Genomic DNA, 19,276 nt, shown 5'->3' with positions numbered 1-19,276 from the left:
TTGTGATTCTGAATTTTTAAATTCATATGGTTAGGGGGAAAAGGCAAAAAGGAATATTGCTGTGATTGCAAGGATCAAGCCTAGCCTTTCTAGAATTTCTTGCTCCTGGGCCTGTGAAATGTTAGTGAAATCCTGTCATGAATGTTTATTAAGATGAAGCACATCTGAAGTTCCATACTTATGTTCTAGGTACTTCAGATGAACTGACTCTGTGCTGCACAAGGAAATCATAGCATTGCGTGCTCCAGTAAAAAGAGGGCACTTACTGCCTTAGGGCTGTGTGATAACTTGTACTGTGAGTTCTTTTCCCAGGGAACCTCCCTTGGGAACTCGGCAAGTAGTACATCATCATGTATGTTTACCCACCCTGATTTAGAGAGGTCATCTTGCCCAGAATGTAAAAGCACACCTGAGTTCCTTCCATTTTATAACAGTCTAAAATCATATGCCTCCTTCTCACTTTGCAAATCACAATAAATTCATACATGGTACACACCTCCAATTTCCTCCAAATTCAAGTAGCCTTTTAAATATTCAATATGAAATGGTACAAGAAGTGATGCTCAACAGGATCTCACGTTTATTATTGAGAAGTGATTAATGGTAAAAAGAAAGGCAGTGCCCTTTCCTCATTGGCTGAACAAGAAACTGAAGAAACATTCACTACACATTTTACAATATTTTTCTCTTCCAAAATGCATTTTCTGTAAACAAGTTTTTACCACTGTTCTTAGCTTTGAAATCAAATTAATCCTGACTTAATCTGTATAATGTACAAGAACAGAACATTTCTTAGGACTCCTAGTACTTTACTTTGAGTAACAAAGGGTCAGAGAAAATGAACCACCCTCAGAGACACAACCTTGGGTAACACTCTGCTCAATTCTTCTAGACAAAAATTCTTCATAAAAATGTTCTTCCAGTTCGGAAAGGAAAAACCAATTCCACTTTTTGGGGTGGATGTCCAAAACCTTCACAACTCGGTGTTCCAAGTGCAAATGTCAAAATTGGGGGGGGGGGGGGGGAGGAAAGGGTTTAAAAATTAGAGAAAAACTGTATGCCACTTACGGACCTTAAAATCCGAAAAACATAGTAAAAAGACAAAAAACAAAGCATTATGCTCTGAAATCACAACCAAAGGCAAAATAAAGGGGACATTTTTTGCCTAAACTACCTAGAGGGATTTTTTATTTAGTTTTTTTTTCCTTTTTTTTTCTTTTTTTTTTCTTTTCCAGTTAAGTCCTATGTCTTTTGTGAAATTTCAATACTTTTAACTGCAAGTCTGCAATCGTCTCTTTGAAGTCAATGAAATTAAGAAAAAAAAGTCCTAATTCTGTCAAAGGTCATTTCTTTTCTTCTCTCTCTCAGAAGGATATTCAGATGCAACCGTTGCTGCAGTCTTTGCAGGAGAGCTGCCTTATTTCACACGACCTTGGCGTTCCTGCAAAAGGAAAAGAGAACAGTTAGTTGAAAATCTTTCGATCAATCTTTTCTACCACCCAAATCAAGGTTTCTTTGAAAACTTAAATTTCACTGGTTACAAGATTATGTTTATGAAAATACTCTAGTAACAGTGAGAGACAATATGGAAAATTAATAAGATTTCGAGCTACACTAGACCTTAGGGCTAAGGACAATAGTCCAGATCAGAGGTGATAAGGATTTGAATGGTTTGTAGCCAAGTATATAGAGAAAGAAGGAGAATCAAAAGTTAACAAATTCTTTCAACTCTAAAAATTTATCTCCTTATGAAGCATGGCTTTCTCCCCCGCCACCTCCCCAATTTCTCTCAGTGACTGATTCATTCACTAGGTGGGTTACGATTTTGGTTTGGGATTTTTTTTTGAAGGGAGGAAGGGAAGAAATAGGTGAAAATTGGTCTGCAGAGTTAACTACAAGGAGTCCCCACACTGGCAAGCTGACATTTCAGTGACATTAAAACCAACAATCTAATTTAAGAGTTATCCAGAATCCTTTCTTCATCTACATATTTGCCCAGTGTTCCCAGTAGTCATTATGTCCTCTCTCTTTTTCCTCCCCCACCCCAAAAAAGATTGGCAAAGTTATATGGGCAAAGTAAGAACATGATTTGGACATGACCCTTGGTTTCCAAATGCTATGCCAATTGAGCACAAAGTATAGTGGGTCCTATATCAAGGCAGAAAGGTTTTGTATGGCTTAGAGTGAGTGTATATTATTCTAGAAGCATTCTACTTAAGCTTGAAGAGGCTTATTTAACCAAAAGAATGGCTACCAAGTGATGAATTTTTTTGGCCTGACCAACACATGAAACTTTCCAAGGTGTGCTCACAATCTGCTTTGGTAGAGAGAATATATATAGTAACGAAATGACACATATTTTTGAAAGAGCTGAAGAACTGTTCCCTGTGAGCAAAAGTCTGGGGAAAGAACTTATATGCGAAAACTTGAGCTTCGAGATTTGTGACTTTGAACTAATTATTCATATTCCTTGCTCCACGAATGGAAAAAATAGCTCTTTCAGGTGCTATCACTTGTACCTAAAAAGACAGGAGCAGAGAGCCATGTGGCTTACAGCAGTAGCAACAATAGCCAAATGGGAGCACAGGAATACAACAGAGAGCAGCACACACAATTTTTTTTTTTGCGGGGGAGGGGTGAAGAATGGGGATCAGATAATATGGTTAAAATCTCCTTAGAATCTAAGTCTACCTTCAAAGTTTGTAGGGAGGAAAAAAGATGAACCTCTTCCATAACTGTCCGACCCCCACCAAAACAGGCACAGATTAAACTACGAATAGGTGGTAAGGTGCTTCACCTACACTATGTCATGTTTATTAGTAGTACTACCCAAATATGATGGCAACTCATTTATATAGCAATCAAAGCCATTTGTTATTGGTTAAAAAAAAATACGAATAGGTCAATGAACAGACTAAACAAAGGAAAATCAGAAATAACTCAATAATCTATAGAGGTCAATAAACAAATTACCTAGGGAAAAAAACACAGTATGATAATAACTGCTCAGAAAACTGGGAAGCAACATGGAAGAAATTAGGCTTATAACAACTTCATACACCATATTCCACAATAAAATCAAAATGGATGTCACCTGAATATTAAAAACCATACCATTACAAAGTGAGTACATCATATAGACCTTTGATGGGCACAGAGAGAAGATAAGATTCTTAACCAAAAAAGGGGTGAAAGCAATTACAAATTTTGAAATAGGTAATTTAGGTTACACAAAACTGAAAGGCAAAAATAAAAAGCAACTGACTGAGAAAAAATCTTTTCTATCAAATTTCTTGGATAATGGTTTGGTATCCAAGACACATAAACAGAAAAAAAAAAACCAAAAGTCATTCTCCAATAGGTAACTGGTCAAAAGATAATAAATAGAACTGCTAACTACTAACTATTCGAAAGAATGCAAATCAAAATAACCCTAAGGCTTCATTTCACACTCAACAAACTAGCAAAGATAATCAAAGACAGCAATAACCTTGGAGGGATTGTAGAATGAAAGACCAGTATACTAATACATCAGTGGTGAAGCTGTGAATTAGTATAATCATTCAGAAAAGCAATTTGGCAGAATAATAAAATGGATAGAATGGCACTTTGATCCAAAGATTCCACATTTAAGCAGTATAACCTCAAGAAGGTAATTGCCAAAAAGGTTCCACATAGAAACCAAAATGTTTAACAGTAGCAATTTCTGTGGTAGCAAACAACCGGAAACAAAATAGGTGCCCATCAATGGCCAAACAAACTGTGGTACACTAATGTAATGGACTATTCCCATGCACGTAAATATGATAAATGCAAAGAAACACAGACTTAAAAGAATACAATGGAAAATAAATATTGCATAATTACAAAGAACAGTATCAGATTCAAAAAAAAGTATTAATTGTATACTCAGTGTTTAGTCTACCAAGTGCCAGAAATATAAGTAAGCACTTGATGTTAATTGATTTTACCCATTTTTCTCCCGTTTTTCCTAGTTTAATAAAAAAATTATGATAGAAGAGATGGCTCTCTGGAACAGGAAAGGCAGGAAAGTACAGGGAGAAATCTAAGTAAAAACTATCAATAAAGCTATCAATAAAACTCTATCTTTAAAAACTGTATCAGGGCAGCTAGGTGGCGCAGTGGATATAGCACCAGCCGTGAAGTCAGGAGGATCTGAGTTCAAATCCGACCTCAGACCAAAACACTTGTCACTCACTGTGTGACCCTGGGCAAGTCATTTAACTCCAACTGCCTTTAAAAAAAAAATCAAAAAACTGTATCGATGTGAATGTGTATACTGAAATCACCAATTCCAGATTAAACCATCTTAGCAATGAAGTCAACATATTTTTTAACTGCCAAAGACAAAGATAAGAGAAAAAGACCAGGTCTGTGTCTCGATTGAGGACTTGAATGTCTACGCAAATGACACCTCAGAATCCATCAGAAGTAAAATAAGATATCAAAAGCCTTTGAAACTTAACAAATTAACAAAATTTTTACATTGTGAGTTTTTTGTGAACTTCTCAAGCATACATTTAATATACCAAACATCAACTTGAGGGCCTCTAGAATTCAGAACCTTGGTTCCAGCAAAGCCAGTATAGTCACTGTCCCATAAATAAGCCACCCTAATTTCTTCCTATGACAATAGTGTTGCTCCCTCTGCTCCCCTTCAAGGCCCAGCTCTTAAAAACCACCCTACTATCCCTCTCACTGATAATAAATTAACTGACATTCATATGATGTTTTCAAATTTGTAAAACCTTTTACACACATTGTCTCATTTCATCTGCACCAAAAACCTGGTGAGGGCCAGGCGACACAAATATCAACCCTACTTTCACTCAATAAGCATACAGAAGACCACCCCTAGAAGGGTAAGAGAGCCCAAATCCACCATTTGTTCACTGAAGTGGGACCACTCTGTCCCTTTTACTTTTCCTCTGAATTTCCACAAAGTCTGTGGCTCACAGCTTCATATTATTTTTTACTGTGTTTTGCTGGGCTTACTATTTCCCCAACTAAACTGTAATTTCCATGAGAGCAAGGACCAGGTCTTTTCTATGGACTGACTACAAGTTGTAGAGGAAAAAAGCACTCAAAATATTTTGATTTCAAAGTACTCCCTAAACTACTCTCTTGGTTTTTATCCAATCCCTTTGAAGGAGAAAAGATATTATTATCACTATTTTCTAGAGAAGTCATCTAAGACATGGAAAAGATTAATTTATCTGCTCCAAATTACATTTCTAGTTCTATTCTAGATTCTAAAACTTAATCCTGGATTCATTCTTTAAAAAAAAAAAAACACAACTTCAGGCTTAAACATTTATAAGTATATGCGCACAAAAAGCATTTTAAAGTTAGTCATAAAAAAATTAAAAAATTAAAAATAAAAATAAAGTTACAATCAATAGAATGAAGTCTCATAACAGTGCTTTATGACTGCACTTATTTATTATGCCCTATGCATTATGCCTTATTGCCTTATGTGTGTGTACACACAGATTTATTCCTATCTGCTCTATGTCAAATTTAGAGATGACAAGAATCTGTAAACCACAGATAAGAAAATGAACAAAATAATAGGAGGAATAAGAAGAAATGTAATTCCAGATCTTTTGTTCCCTCAAATTAATTTTCCCCTTAGCATATCAGCTTATCAGAAAAGCATCAATATGTAAATTAATTTCACAGTAGTGTCATTTTTATTATAATGGAACAGCCCAGCCATGAACACTGAATATATTCCTCCAGTTATTTAAAATCAACATTTTGAAGACCTATATAGGTCTTCAGTGTGCCTGGCTACTGACTCCCTACATTTTATAAATTTTGTAATTAATTTAAATGGGACTTCCCTTTCTATTCTGTCCTAGATTTTATTATTGCTTTACAGAAATTCTATTGGTTTTTGTGGATATATTTTACATGTTGTTATTTTACTAAAGTCTGTGTCTCAATAAGTCTCTTTCCTGATTCTTTAGGATTTTCTAAATAAAGCATTGTCTTCAATTAATAGGGTCGTTTTTTTCTCCCTTTTTCCTAACTTCATGCCTTTAATTCTTTTGTCTTATTAGCATTTCTAGAACCATATGAAGGTATAATCAGTACTCATGGTTGGATCATGCCAATACAGTAAAAACAAAAAACAAAATTAGTCGACACATTAATTGCTGTACTAAAACTAGTAAATTAGTGACCCTTACAGAGCCAGACAAAATAACAAAATTCATTTGAAGGAATAAAAAAGATCCAGGATGTTTCAGAAAACAATTCTTATTGAGAATGAAAGGGAATACAAATTTCCAGACCTCAAAACTATACTATTAGCAGTAATCATCCAAACTATTTGGAAATAGAAAAGAACAGAAAAGTAGATCAATGGAACAGACTAGACAAGGAAAAATGGAAAATGAATTCATTAAACCAGTATTGTTCCACAAATCCAAGAACATATATCCTGAGAAGGTACTCCTTATTTGGAAAGGAATCTGGAAGAAATTCAGTTTAGACTTAACATTTTACACTAAACACAGTCAAAATGAATGTGACCGGAATATAAAAGGGCATGTGATTTAAAAAAAAAAAGAAAACCAGATCAGATACCTAACAAATGGATGGCTAAGGGCTGAATTCTTAACCAAACAAGTGATAGAGATGATCACAAAAGATAAATGGCTATTTTTGATTACATGAAAAAGAAATCAGCGTAACTATCATAAGAAAAGGGAAGGGAAGAGAAAGTATTTGTATCAAATATCTCTGAACGTATGATATCCAAGATCTATAGACAACAGAAATACAAATATAAAAGCCATTTCCCAATAATAACTTGTCAAAAGATAGGAACAAACAAGGTCCCCAAAAGAATTGCAGTAACCAAAGGCTCCAAATAACTAATAAGAGAAACATAAATCAAAATAACTTTTAAGATTTCACCTTAAAGTCAGCAAACCATCAAAGATAAGAAATGAGGATGGTAAATGTTGGAGGAGTTGTGGAAAGATAGGCACATTAAATGCACAGTTAGTAGAGATTCAAATTGGTTCAACCACTCTGAAAAACAATTCAGAATTATTCCATAAAAGTTGACCCAGGAATTCTGCTGCTCTGTTCATAGGCCCAAAGATGTTAATGATAAAAATAAAGAGTTAAAAAGCCTGAAATACACCAAAATATTTATGGCAGCATTTTTGTACTAGCTAATAACTAGAAATAAACATCTGTTCATCAATTGGGGTATGGAATAAAGGCAACCGACTACTGCTGTGCTATAAGATATGAACATGATGAACACAAAGGCGCTTATATGGACTGAATTAAAGTAAGCAGAACCAGAAAAACAGTATTATACAAATACTACAACTATGTAAATGGAAAAACTAAAAACAACTGAAATTGAATGCTGTGAAACTACAGTAACCAAATTTGGACGCAAAGAAGAGAAATGAGAAGGCACCATTTTCCTCCTTCATTGTAAAGGTAGGTGACTATTGGTTCAGAATACTACTTATAAAATGTCAGACTTTCTTCCAATGTGTCAGTTAATTTTTGCTATGTTGTTTTATTCTCTTTTATTCATTGTGATAGGGATTACCTCTGAAAGGTGTAAGAGGGATAGGTACACATTAGGAAATGTAAGTGATGTGAAAACAATGTTTTAAAAATATCACAGCAGGGGGCAGCTAGGAGGCACAGTGGACAGATCTCCAGCCTTGGAGTCTGGAGAACCTGAGTTCAAATCTGGTCTCAGAGACTTGACATTTACTAGCTGTGTGACTCTGGGCAAGTCACTTAACCCCAACTGTCTCACCAAAAAGTAAAAAGCAAAAAACAAAAAACAAACAAACAAAAAAACAAACAAACCAAAAACAAAAACCCTACGCATAAAAACATCACAGCAACAGATACCATGTTTTATTACTTAGTTTGAATAAAATAAACAGAGGTACAGGATAACAGAAGTACGGCTAAATAACAATTTAAATACCTTAGTATTTTAGTGGATTATAAACTTAAGAGAAATCAAGTACAAAACCCTAACATGATCATAACTTAGGCTATATTACTAGAACATGGGAGCAAATACCAGGAAGGTGATACTACTTGGATTCTGTTAAGATGATATATAGAATATTATGTTCAGGTCTGGGGTGCTTCATCCTTTAGGAAAGATGCTAACAAACTAAAGCAGAAAAGATCAGGAATAGCAAAAGGAATGCAAAATATGCCATGAAAAGTCAGATAATAAAAGTGGACATTTTTAGGATTTTTAAGAGAAAATTTGTCCTAGGAGGTGGGGAGACGATTTGCCTTCTAGTATAACCCAGGAGAAAGTAATTAAAGTCACTCTGCTTGTTTCCAAAAAGCAGAACAAGGTATAATGGATAGAAGGTGCAGGCAGGGAGGTTTCAAGTTGAAATAAGGAAAAATAACCTAAAATGTAATTGGCTACCAATTCCTTGGAAGGTACTGAAAATTCTCTATCACTGAAAAAGTTCTAGTGGAGATTAGGTAACCCCTTTGAGGGAGTGGCAGAGAGAAGAGTCCTAACTATTCAGGAAGATCAGGCATCTCAGGTCCCTTCTCTTTCAGATGCAATAATTTGTGTCTTCAGTAAAACTGAATACAGCTTTTCTGGACGCTGAACTACCCTATAACAGCACTGCAGGTTTATATAGTGCATTCCAGTTTTAACACTAGAAAGAATGGGCAAATCAACTGATGAAAAAAAAATTTTTTTAATTTTTCTTTGAAATAAAAAATTTCCATCCCATCTCTATTTTCTTTCCCTTATAAATTAAAAAAAAAAAAAAAAGGCACTATGTCCAGTGATGCAGCTTGGTCCTTTGAGGTATTCTTAAACTCTGGTCCTTCAAGTGTTAAAGAGTACTTTTCTGGGGCAGCTAGGTGACGCAGTGGATAGAGCACCGGCGCTTAAGTCAGGAGGACCTGAGTTCAAATCCGCCCTCAGACCAAACACTTGACACGTACCAGCTGTGTGACCTTGGGCAAGTCACTTAACCCCAATTGCCTCCCGCCCCCCCACACACAAAAGAGTACTTTTCCGGGCAGCTAGGTGGCGCAGTGGATAAAGCTGCAGCCCTGGGAGTCAGCAGGACCTGAGTTCGAATCTGACCTCAGACATTTGACACTTCCTAGCTGTGTGACCCTGGGCAAGTCACTTAATCCCAACTGCCTCACCAAAACAAAAACAAAAACAAAAAAAGTACTTTTCTCACAATACCCCTAACAGGCCACATGTACATGTTTCTTAATGCAAAAACGAAGAAGTAGCTGTCTCAACCTTTGGACACCAGGTCCAGTACTTTTTCACGACACCATGAACCCTAAGTTGCACCCTACCATTTCAGTGCTCTGCAATTTCATCAGCAGACCACAAACCACCTATGTGTAATTCTTTCCTCTATCTCTAGAGAAATTCTCCGTAGATGGAATATGCCCTATAGTAACATCCTTTTTTCAACTTTACTACATTTGTACATGACAAAGTTATTCCAGTCAGGAAGTCAAACATACAAGTTTAAAATGTTCAAATGTCCCATATCACACAAAACAGAGACATGAAGAGGGAGTCCTCTATTCAGGTGATATCAGTAACATACCAGAAGTGAGGATTTGTCAGATATCCCACACTCTTCCAACATTTAGCCTCTCTCGTGCACACACACGTAAGTTTAAATGGAGCTTAAAAATAGAGCTTAAGATTCTACAATAACCTACATAAATCATCGGCATTTCTATGTATTACCAACAAAGCCCAACAGCAAGAGACAGAGAAATTACATTTAAAGTCACTGTAGACATTATAAAATATTTAGCAATCTACCTGCTGAAACAAACCCAGGAACTATTATGAACATAATTACAAAACACTTTTCACACAAATAAAGTCAGATCTAAATAACTGGAAAAACATCAGTAGCTCATGGGTAGGCTGGACTAATATAACAAAAATGACAATTCTACCTAAGTTAATTTACTTATTCAGTGCCATACCAATTCAACTACCAAAAAATTATTTTACAGAGTCAGAAAAAATAATAACAAGATTCATTTGGAATAACAAAAGGTCCAGAATACCAAGGGAACTAATGAAAAGAAATGCTAGGGAAGGTGGCCTATCCATACCAGATCTTAAATTGTATTATAAAGCAGCAATCATCAAAACTGCTTGGTACTGGCTAAGAAATACAGTGGTAGATCAGTAGAATACGTTAGGTATGCAAGACACAGTAGTCAATGATTATAGTAATCTACTGTTTGATAAACCCAAAGACCCCAGCTTCTGGGATAAGAACTCACTATCTGACAAAAACTGCTGGGAAAACTGGAAAAGAGTATGGCAGATACTAGGCACAGACTAACTTCTTCTACTCTGCACCAAGATAAAGTCAAAATGGGTACGTGATTTAGATACAAAGGCTGATACTATAAGCAAATTAGGAGAGCAACGACTAAGTCTACCTGTCAGATCTATAGAGAAGGGAGGAATTTATGATCAAACAGGAGATAGAGAATATGGAATGCAAAATGGATGATTTTAATTGCATTAAATTGAAAAGGTTTAGCACAAAGCCAATGCAAACAAGATCAGAAGGGAAACAAAAAGCTGGGAAACAATTTTTACAGCCAGTGTCTCTGATAAGGGCCTCATTTCTAAAATACATAAAGAACTAAGTTAAATTTATAAGAATACAAGTCATTCCCCAATTGATAAATGGTCAAAGGATATGAACAGGCAGTTTTCAGATGAAGAAATTAAAGTTATCTACAGTCATATGAAAAAATGCTCTAAATCACTATTGATTAGAGAAATGCAAATCAAAAGAACTCTAAGGTACCACATCACACCTATCAGGTTGGCTAACATGACAAAACAGGAAAATGACACATGTTGGAGAAGATGTGGGAAAACTGGAACACTAATGCATTGCTGGTGGAGTCGTGACACAATCCAACCATTTTGGAGAGCAATTTGGAACTATGCCCAAAGGGCTATAAAAATGTGTATACCCTTTGACCCAACAATACCACTTCTAGGGCTATATCACAGAGAGATCATACAAATGGGAAAAGGACCCACACATACAAAAATATTTATAGCAGCTCTTTTTGTGGTGGCAAAGAATGGAAATTGACAGGATGCCCATCAATTGGGGAATGGCTAAACAACTTGGGGTAAATGAATGTAATGGAATACTACTGTGTTATAAGAAATGATCAACAGGTGGACTTCAGAAAAACCTGGAAAGACTTGTAGGGTCTGATGCTGAGTGAAGTCAGCAGAACCAGTAGAACGCTGTACACATAACAGCCACGATGTGCGATGACTAATATTGATAGACTTAACCCTTCTCAGCAATACAAGGATCTAAGACATCTCCAGAGGCCTTGTGATGGAAAATGCTATCCACACCCAAAGAAAGAACTATGGAGTTTCAATGCAGATCGAAGCATACTATTTGCTATTTTTTTTCTTCTGTTGCATTTTGTTCCCTCTTTCTGGTGGTTCCTCCTATTGGTTCTAATTCTTACTTACAACATCACTAACATGAAAATGTTTAATAGGAATGTATACGTATAGCCTACATCAGACTGTGCATCGTCTTGGGGAGATAAGTAGGGAGGGAGCGGGAGAAAAATTTAAAATTCAAAAGTTTATGGAAGTGATTGTTGATAATTCAAAATAAATTAATTAAAAATTTAAAATTAATAAATGAATGGATAGAAAGAAAGAAAGAAAGAAAGAAAGAAAGAAAGAAAGAAAGAAAGAAAGAAAGAAATGATGAGGAGGCAGACTTCAGAAAAACCTGAAAAGACTTGTATGGACTGATGCTGAGTGAAGTGAGCAGAACCAAGAGGACGTTGTACATAGTAACAGCCATGTTGTACAATGACTAACTTTAATAGACTTAGCTCTTCTTAGCAATGCAAGGATCTAAGACACCTCCAAAAGTCTCATGATGGAAAATGCTATCCACATCCAGAGAAAGAACTATGGAGTATGAATGCAGATCGAAGCATATTATTTGCTCTTTTTTTTTCTTCTGTTTTGTTTTGTTTCCTCTTTCCTGTGCTTCCTTCTACTGGTTCTAATTCTTCCTTACAACATCACTAATGCGAAAATATGTTTAATAGGAATGTATATGTATAGCCTATATCAGATTGTACACCGTCTTGGGGAGGGAGATGGAAAAAAATTTAAAACTCGAAAGCTTATAAAAGTGATTGTTGATAACGCAAAATAAATTAATGGAAAAAAAAAAAGAAAAAAGAAAAGATGTGGTTCTGGATTTATCTAGCAAAGGCCAGGGATTCAGAACTGAATTTCACTTTAATTTGGGGCTTCATGTGGTATGTTATATGAAGAAAATGCTGAAAGGGCAAATTATGTCCAATTATCTGTATAGCCCAGGCAGGTTCTACTAAGCTAGGAAAACTCTGAGTACAATCCTCACAACAGACTTCTGGCTGAGGACCAGGTGAGCTGCTATACAGAGATCATAACCAGAATGATAGCCATTAGGTGATGAACTGGATTTACAATGGTGCCAAACAGATAAATACAAAATGTTACTCAGACCTTTACAATCCCTATCCTCAATCAGGGAGTCAGAAAGGAGGACAGAAGGTACTTTAAAAGGACATGGTTTGAGGGCTATCTACATCAAATGACCTGTAGATCTGTCCAACAACTATGAGCTGAGGAACAGAATCAGATCCTTAGTGATATAAAATAAAACCACAGAAAAAAGACATCACAACTAAATGTCAGAAGAGTTTAAAGGGCCTCTTCAGAAGGAGGAAAAAGAAGTAGATGGTTTGGGTAGCAGTGTATGCCTAGAGGCAACAAGAAACATTTCCTGGGTCATTTTACCTTCCTGTGCTCATGACAAGTGTGAGCAAACCAACCACTATGAAAACAAGTTCAGCTTGTACACTAAAATTATTTGTTGCAAAGTATGGAGAAAGGAAATATATGAAAAGTCAAGATTTTACTTTAACTTAGTGATTTCAAAATGAAGATGAGTATAGGGGAGAACAAGGGAGGACAACGAAAGACTTTGGAATACGTAATTTAAATTCAAGAAAGAAAAGTCAGAGGTTTTTTGACAAATTACAACATCCATTCTTATTAAAAACACTAGAAAGCATAAGAATAAATGGAGCTTTTCTTAAAATAAGTAGTATCTATCTAAAACTAAGAGCAAGAAACTGGAATAGGGATTAACCAGAAAAGTAAAGATTATGACCATTATTATTCAGTATTGTACTAGAACTATGCTACTACATACAGCAAGGTCAGGTAGGTGGCAAAGTGAATAGAGTGTTGGACCTGGACTCAAGAAGACTCATCTTCATGAGTTCAAATCTGGCCCTACCTGTGTGACCCTGGGCAAGTCACTGAACCCCATTTGCCTCAATGTCCTCACCTATAAAATGAGATGAAGAAGGAAATGGCAAACTACTCTAATATCTTTGCCAAGTGTAGGATCACAATGAGTCAGACATGACTGAAACAACTGAACAACAACAAAAACCTACAGCAAGCAATAAGAAAAAAAGAATTAAAGGAATAAGCATAAGCAATGCAGGAAAACAAAACTATCACTGAGGATGATGTGATGGTTTGCTTAGAGAACCCTAGAGAGTCAACTAAAAAAACTAGTCAAAACAATAACTTCATCAAAGCTGCAGGATATAAAATAAACCCACACAAATCATCAGCATTTCTATATATTACCAAGTAATCCTAGCAGGAAGAGCTAGAAAAACAAATTCCACTTAAAATAGCTGCAGACAATATAAAATACAGTTTACCTGCCACGCCACACAAAGAACTACATAAACAAAATTACAAAATACTTTTCATAGAAACAGAGACCAATCTAAATAACTGGAGAAATATTATTTGTTCATGGGTGGGCCAAGGCAATATAATAAAAATGACAATAGTACTTAGTTAATTTACTTATTCAGTATCATATCAACCAAAATGCCTAAGAACTATTTTATAAAGCTAGAAAAATAAAATTTATCTGAAGGAACAAAAGGGCAAGGGAATAAATGAAAAAAATAAAAAACAACATGAAAGGGGCCTTGAAGTGCCAGATATCAAAATATACCACAAAACTGTAATCATCAAAAGAATTCAGTACTGAGTAAGAAACATAGTAATTGATCAATGGAACAAATTAAGTACACAACATACAGAAGTAAATGAGCACAGTAACTCACTGTTTGATAAACTCAAAAATCCCAGCTACTGGGGCAAGATCTTACTAGCTGACAAAAATCACTGAAAAAAATTGGAAAGTAATCTGGTAGAATCTAGAACAGGTCAACATCTCACATTGTTTACCAACATAAGCTCAAAATGAGTACATGATTTAGACAAAAAGAGTGATGCGATATAAACAAATTAGGAGAGCACAGAAGAAAGTACCTATCAAATCTACGGATAGAGGGAGAATTCACAAACTAGCAATAGAAAGGTTCATGGAAGGTAAAAAGGATAATTTTGATTACATAAAATTAGGTTCTCCCTTCTCTAATCCATCTTTCTCACCACTGTTAAAATAATATTACTAAGAAATCGGTCTAACCCTGTCACTCCCCCAAACTTTCAGGGGCTCCCTTATAAATGTACTTGGCCTGACATTCAAGGTCCTGAACAAGGTGACTCTGCCCTATGCTTCTGGACTACTTATTACAGCCAAAATGGACCAGCAGATGTTCCCTGAACTCAATGGACCATCCCGCTTCCCTCCTCTATGCATTACATTCCTTGTGTCTGGAATGTTCAACAGAATTCTTGTTTTCCTTAAAGCGTCCACTCAGGTTCCCAGTTCCTCCATGTGGCCACCCTTGATCATTTAGTTAAGTGTTCTCTATTATGAAATATTCTTAAGAGCTCCTTGTCCAGACCTGTTTTCTTTCACCCTAGAACTCTACATACCGTATTAATCTGTGTACATATATATCATCCCTCATCCCTTAAAGTGAAGCCATGAGGAGAGGGCTTTATTTTTGTCTTTGCATCCCCAATACCTATCAGCATCACCTCACAAAACAGCAAAAATCAGGTCAGGATATTGAACGTCCAAAAAGTTTGAGATGCAATAACTGTTAAAACCCTTATGATGGCTGACATTTACACTGCACCTTAAGTTTTGCAAAGTGCTTTATACATATTATCTCATCTACTCTTCACACCAGCCCTATAAAGAAGGTGCCCTTTTTACCTCCACTGAGGAAATTAAGGCTCAAATAGTGTAAATGTCTTTCCCAGGGCCACAAAGCTAATAAATGTCTGAGGTTGGATTCAAATATAGTTCTACCTCGTTCAAAGAGCAGTACTACCTATCAAGCTGCCTCTACCACTGTCACATCCTCAAGGCATATGGAGATGAATTCTGAAGACAACAAATAGATGTGCAATGAAACATTTGCCAGCATTTCTTTACTGATCTATTCCCATTATTGTCAATGTAACTCATCTCATTCTTTGATGTGCTAAAAGTGGAAATGGCACTTAAGATGATATCAAGAACAGCTGGACCTGACCAAATACAGAAAGAACTAATCTATGCTGAAGGCAACAATTTTAAAATTACTCAGGGAACAATTTAATATCTCAAAGAGAAGGTTTCAAAAGATCGCAAACAAGATTACCCCAAAAAAGAGTGAAGATATCTGCAAAATCTTTTCACATCTATAAAATCTTCATGAAGATGATTTCTGAAAAACAGTATCCTTAACAAAAACTTAAGAAAAAAAATACAGTCTTCCAACAGACCAAATCATCAGTCATATAAGGACAAATACAAGATCCTGCCCATGGAACACCAAAAAAACACCATTTGACTCAGAGAAAACACACATACTCTCCCCTCTATGTTTCCCATGTATATGTTAAAATATTATTCCTTTATAGAAGTAAAACTACATAAAAGCTTTTTTAATATCATGGTGGCTAGCCTGTATAACATCTAACTCAAAGAAAGATTCCTTAGAGATGGGAAAATTCTCAAGATGCTTCTGGTTTGCATGACGTTGGACTGATTACTTCAGTCCAGTGAATACTGATCTTCCCAATCAGATATAGTCAGAATCAAATCAAGAAGTATTTATTAAACACCTACCATGCATCAAGCCCTGTGCAACTTAGATAGCAAAAAACAAGCAGATAGAAATGCACTAGATGACATATAGTTGGATGGGTATATGTACATATGGAACCTGTAGATGGCCACAATGAGCTAGGCCCAGAAGTGAATCGCAAGAAAATGGACAGGACTGCCTTTGGAAAACTGCAGAACACTTTCAACTATTGACCAAACTCATCTCTACCACAAAAGTTCACTTGTTAAAGCACGGATAACCTCTGGATGATGCTATATGGATAGAAATTGTGGATAAGATTGAATCTTACAGGTGATTCATAGGACAATGATACATGGTGTGTTTATCAAGAATCCAGAGCATATTACCAAAGATAACTTGCACAAAAGTGACAAACAAATATCATTTTATATCAATATATCATATCAAATATATATCAAACATATGTATGAATGAAAAAGGCAGTGAGTCAGTCAGGTAATGAGAACAAGCAGTTAAAACAGGACAACCTTTATGCTGGTTCTACAAAACAGAATATCTGTACAGTTACTTCTATGATCACAATTATAAAAAGATAAGCAATTACTAGACCAGTCAAAAGCCTATATCTACTCACCAAAGGGAACCAAGTAATCTTTCAGACCATCAGGTAGGGGTTCTCAATGGTAAGCTTTTAAATAAGATGTCTACAAGGAATATGGTAACAGATCCTGGGGTCATGGTAATTTGTAGTTCAGTCAGAAATCCTTATTATAGAAGGGTTTGATTACAAAATAAGCTAATTCCAATTTACCTTAATAAAAGCATAATATAAAATCTTGGCCAATATTTAGCCAGACAGTATGTTCTTGAAATACATACATGTTATATTGAAAAGAGAGAGAGAGAGAGACAGACAGACAGACAGACAGACAAAGGCAGACATCTTGACTTGGTGGAGTGCAAGGCCTAGGGAGAGTCAAATTCTGTCTCTGACAATTATTAGCTTGGTGACACTGGGCAACTCCCTAGGACTTCGCTATTAAGCTTGCTGTTCAATTCACACATTGGTATATTATATACAGGACTGCCTCCTAAAGACCACTAAAGCTCAACAGTATTTAATTCAGGTTACCTAGTAGAAAGAACATTATACTTGGATATAGAACACGAGTCTAATACTAATCCTACAGCTCACCAGCTATATGACCTTGAACAAGTCACTTCAACCTCTGAGCCAAGGTTTCCTTGTATATAAAATGAGCTTGAAAGAAGTTCTCTAAAATTCCTTTCATTGTTAACTCTAAGATTCCATGACTTTTGAAAATCATTCACAAGATACCAGTGCTGATGAAACTACTCATTGCTCTGCAACTCCCTTCAATTAACACCCACCCCAGTTTCAACAGTTGGTATGATGGCAGTTCTTACTACATCTCCAACAAGACAACTTAGCTGCTTTAAAAGCCCAAGATACGTTATTTGACAATTAATCAAATTTGTACCCTTCTCAAATAAGAACATCTCAAACCCACTCAGGCTCTATTATAAAGAAGTTAAGTATACTTTGGCAAATAAGTACAATTCCTGCCTAGTAGCTAAAGTCAAGCCTCTTAATATTATTTAGACAGAATCTTTTTTTAACTTTGTTTTATCCTAACATAAGGATCATTATCCTTAACTACCTTCAAATATAAAAGGTCTATGGAAGCCTTTTCAACTTGAAAAGTTCTGAGATTTTTTTTCTTCCCCATTGCAGTTCCTTTCTATTACCTGAATGAGAAGAGATTTCATTAACCACAATTCATATTTTCATGGAGCTCTACAATTTAGGAACCCTTTCTACCCCAACCTCTGATGAGACAGGCAGTATGAGTATTAACCCCACTGTACAGCTAAAGAAAGAGCAAACACACCAGGACTTCATCCATAGGTAAAAAAGAGGCCAGGAATAAGAAACCTTACAATGGATCTAATCTAACTCTCATTTTGCAAATGAGGAAACAGAGAACTTAAGTGATTTGTCCAAGATCTCCTATCATTAAGTAGCAATGTCAAGATTCAAATACAGGTCCTCTGACTTTCCACTAGACAATGTTGACTCCTCAGGAGCTATCATATGTGTGCTTGACAATCAACTTATAACTGAAAGTGGATGCCCCAAGTTTGCCTGAAAGTATAAAATCCAAGACAGAAAGAGAGAAGACAAACAAAACAGAATATGAAGTGAAGCAAGGAGGAAAAGTGGACAAGAACAAATTCAAACCCCCAGCAGATGGTTAATCCAAGGCCTTGACATTACAACAGCCAGCAATATTGGGGGCACAACACATCCAACAAACTATCGAAGATTTGACTGACTCACCAGTGGAACATGTGCTCTAAGTTGTTTTTCAGGAAATGAGTAAGGGTCCCATTGAACCAACTACGCTTTCTCACCTACCACCCTAATGTAAACTGTAGCACTTCCTAGCTGCGGACATTAGCTGGGACATTATGAAATTGGTGGCAGAAAATGAAATTGGTAGTCCAATTCTGATATGTGTAAGTACAAAGAAGGCTATGTCAAATGCCCAGGGTACTTTATAGGTCTAAGTCAAAAGGATGCAATAAAGGCCTGCCTTCACAGGACTGTTGGGAGGAATTTCTAAAATTTCAAGCACTACAGAAATGTTTTGTTTCATTTTGTAAAATGAATACTTATTAGAGCTTAGGCCACAAAATACTGTTGTGGTGGGTGAATGGCAACTAAGAGCAAGAGAGCTGGATTGGCCCCAAAGAGCCTCAAGGATTCTCTTATTCAATTATGTCTGCCCCTCAATCAGTACTTTTGACAGAGAACATATTGAAGAGAAGCAATCAGAGAAATTTTTCTTTACAGACAATGTCTATAGGTAGGATCAGGAATCTCTGGTCTGCAAGGCAAATGACACATTATCTGCAAAACAATAATAATACAAATACATCCCTTGTAGTACTAATAATACACATACGCCCCTATGCTGACAAAAGCCAGCATAGGGAATTTTCAAGGTTGGCCCCAGAAACTATACTAAATCTTACCCAACAGTTGGAAATGCTGTTGGTTGTTCAGCTGGTCTGTAAAAGGAAGGGACTTAAAACCTCCATCAACATGTGA

The 19,276-nt window shown here is 36.0% G+C and overlaps 1 protein-coding gene across 1 annotated transcript in view; it reads right to left on the bottom strand.

The window, feature by feature from the left end:
- Nucleotides 1-557: 557 nt before the first annotated feature.
- YTHDF2 (YTH N6-methyladenosine RNA binding protein 2) overlaps nt 558-19,276 on the bottom strand; it is a 43,985-nt gene continuing 25,266 nt past the window's right edge. Inside the window, exon 5 of the mRNA XM_027864722.1 lies at nt 558-1,441. Within this exon, the coding sequence (XP_027720523.1) occupies nt 1,418-1,441 (24 nt within the window). The 3' untranslated portion in view covers nt 558-1,417. The remainder of the gene's footprint in view (nt 1,442-19,276) is intronic.

This window comes from Vombatus ursinus, unplaced genomic scaffold (genome assembly GCF_900497805.2).
Source record: "Vombatus ursinus unplaced genomic scaffold, bare-nosed wombat genome assembly UNPS02014775.1, whole genome shotgun sequence".
In the NCBI taxonomy this organism is placed as follows: Eukaryota; Metazoa; Chordata; class Mammalia; order Diprotodontia; family Vombatidae; genus Vombatus; species Vombatus ursinus.
Note: the sequence above shows the minus strand (reverse complement) of the source record. Positions and strands in the feature narration are given on the sequence as shown.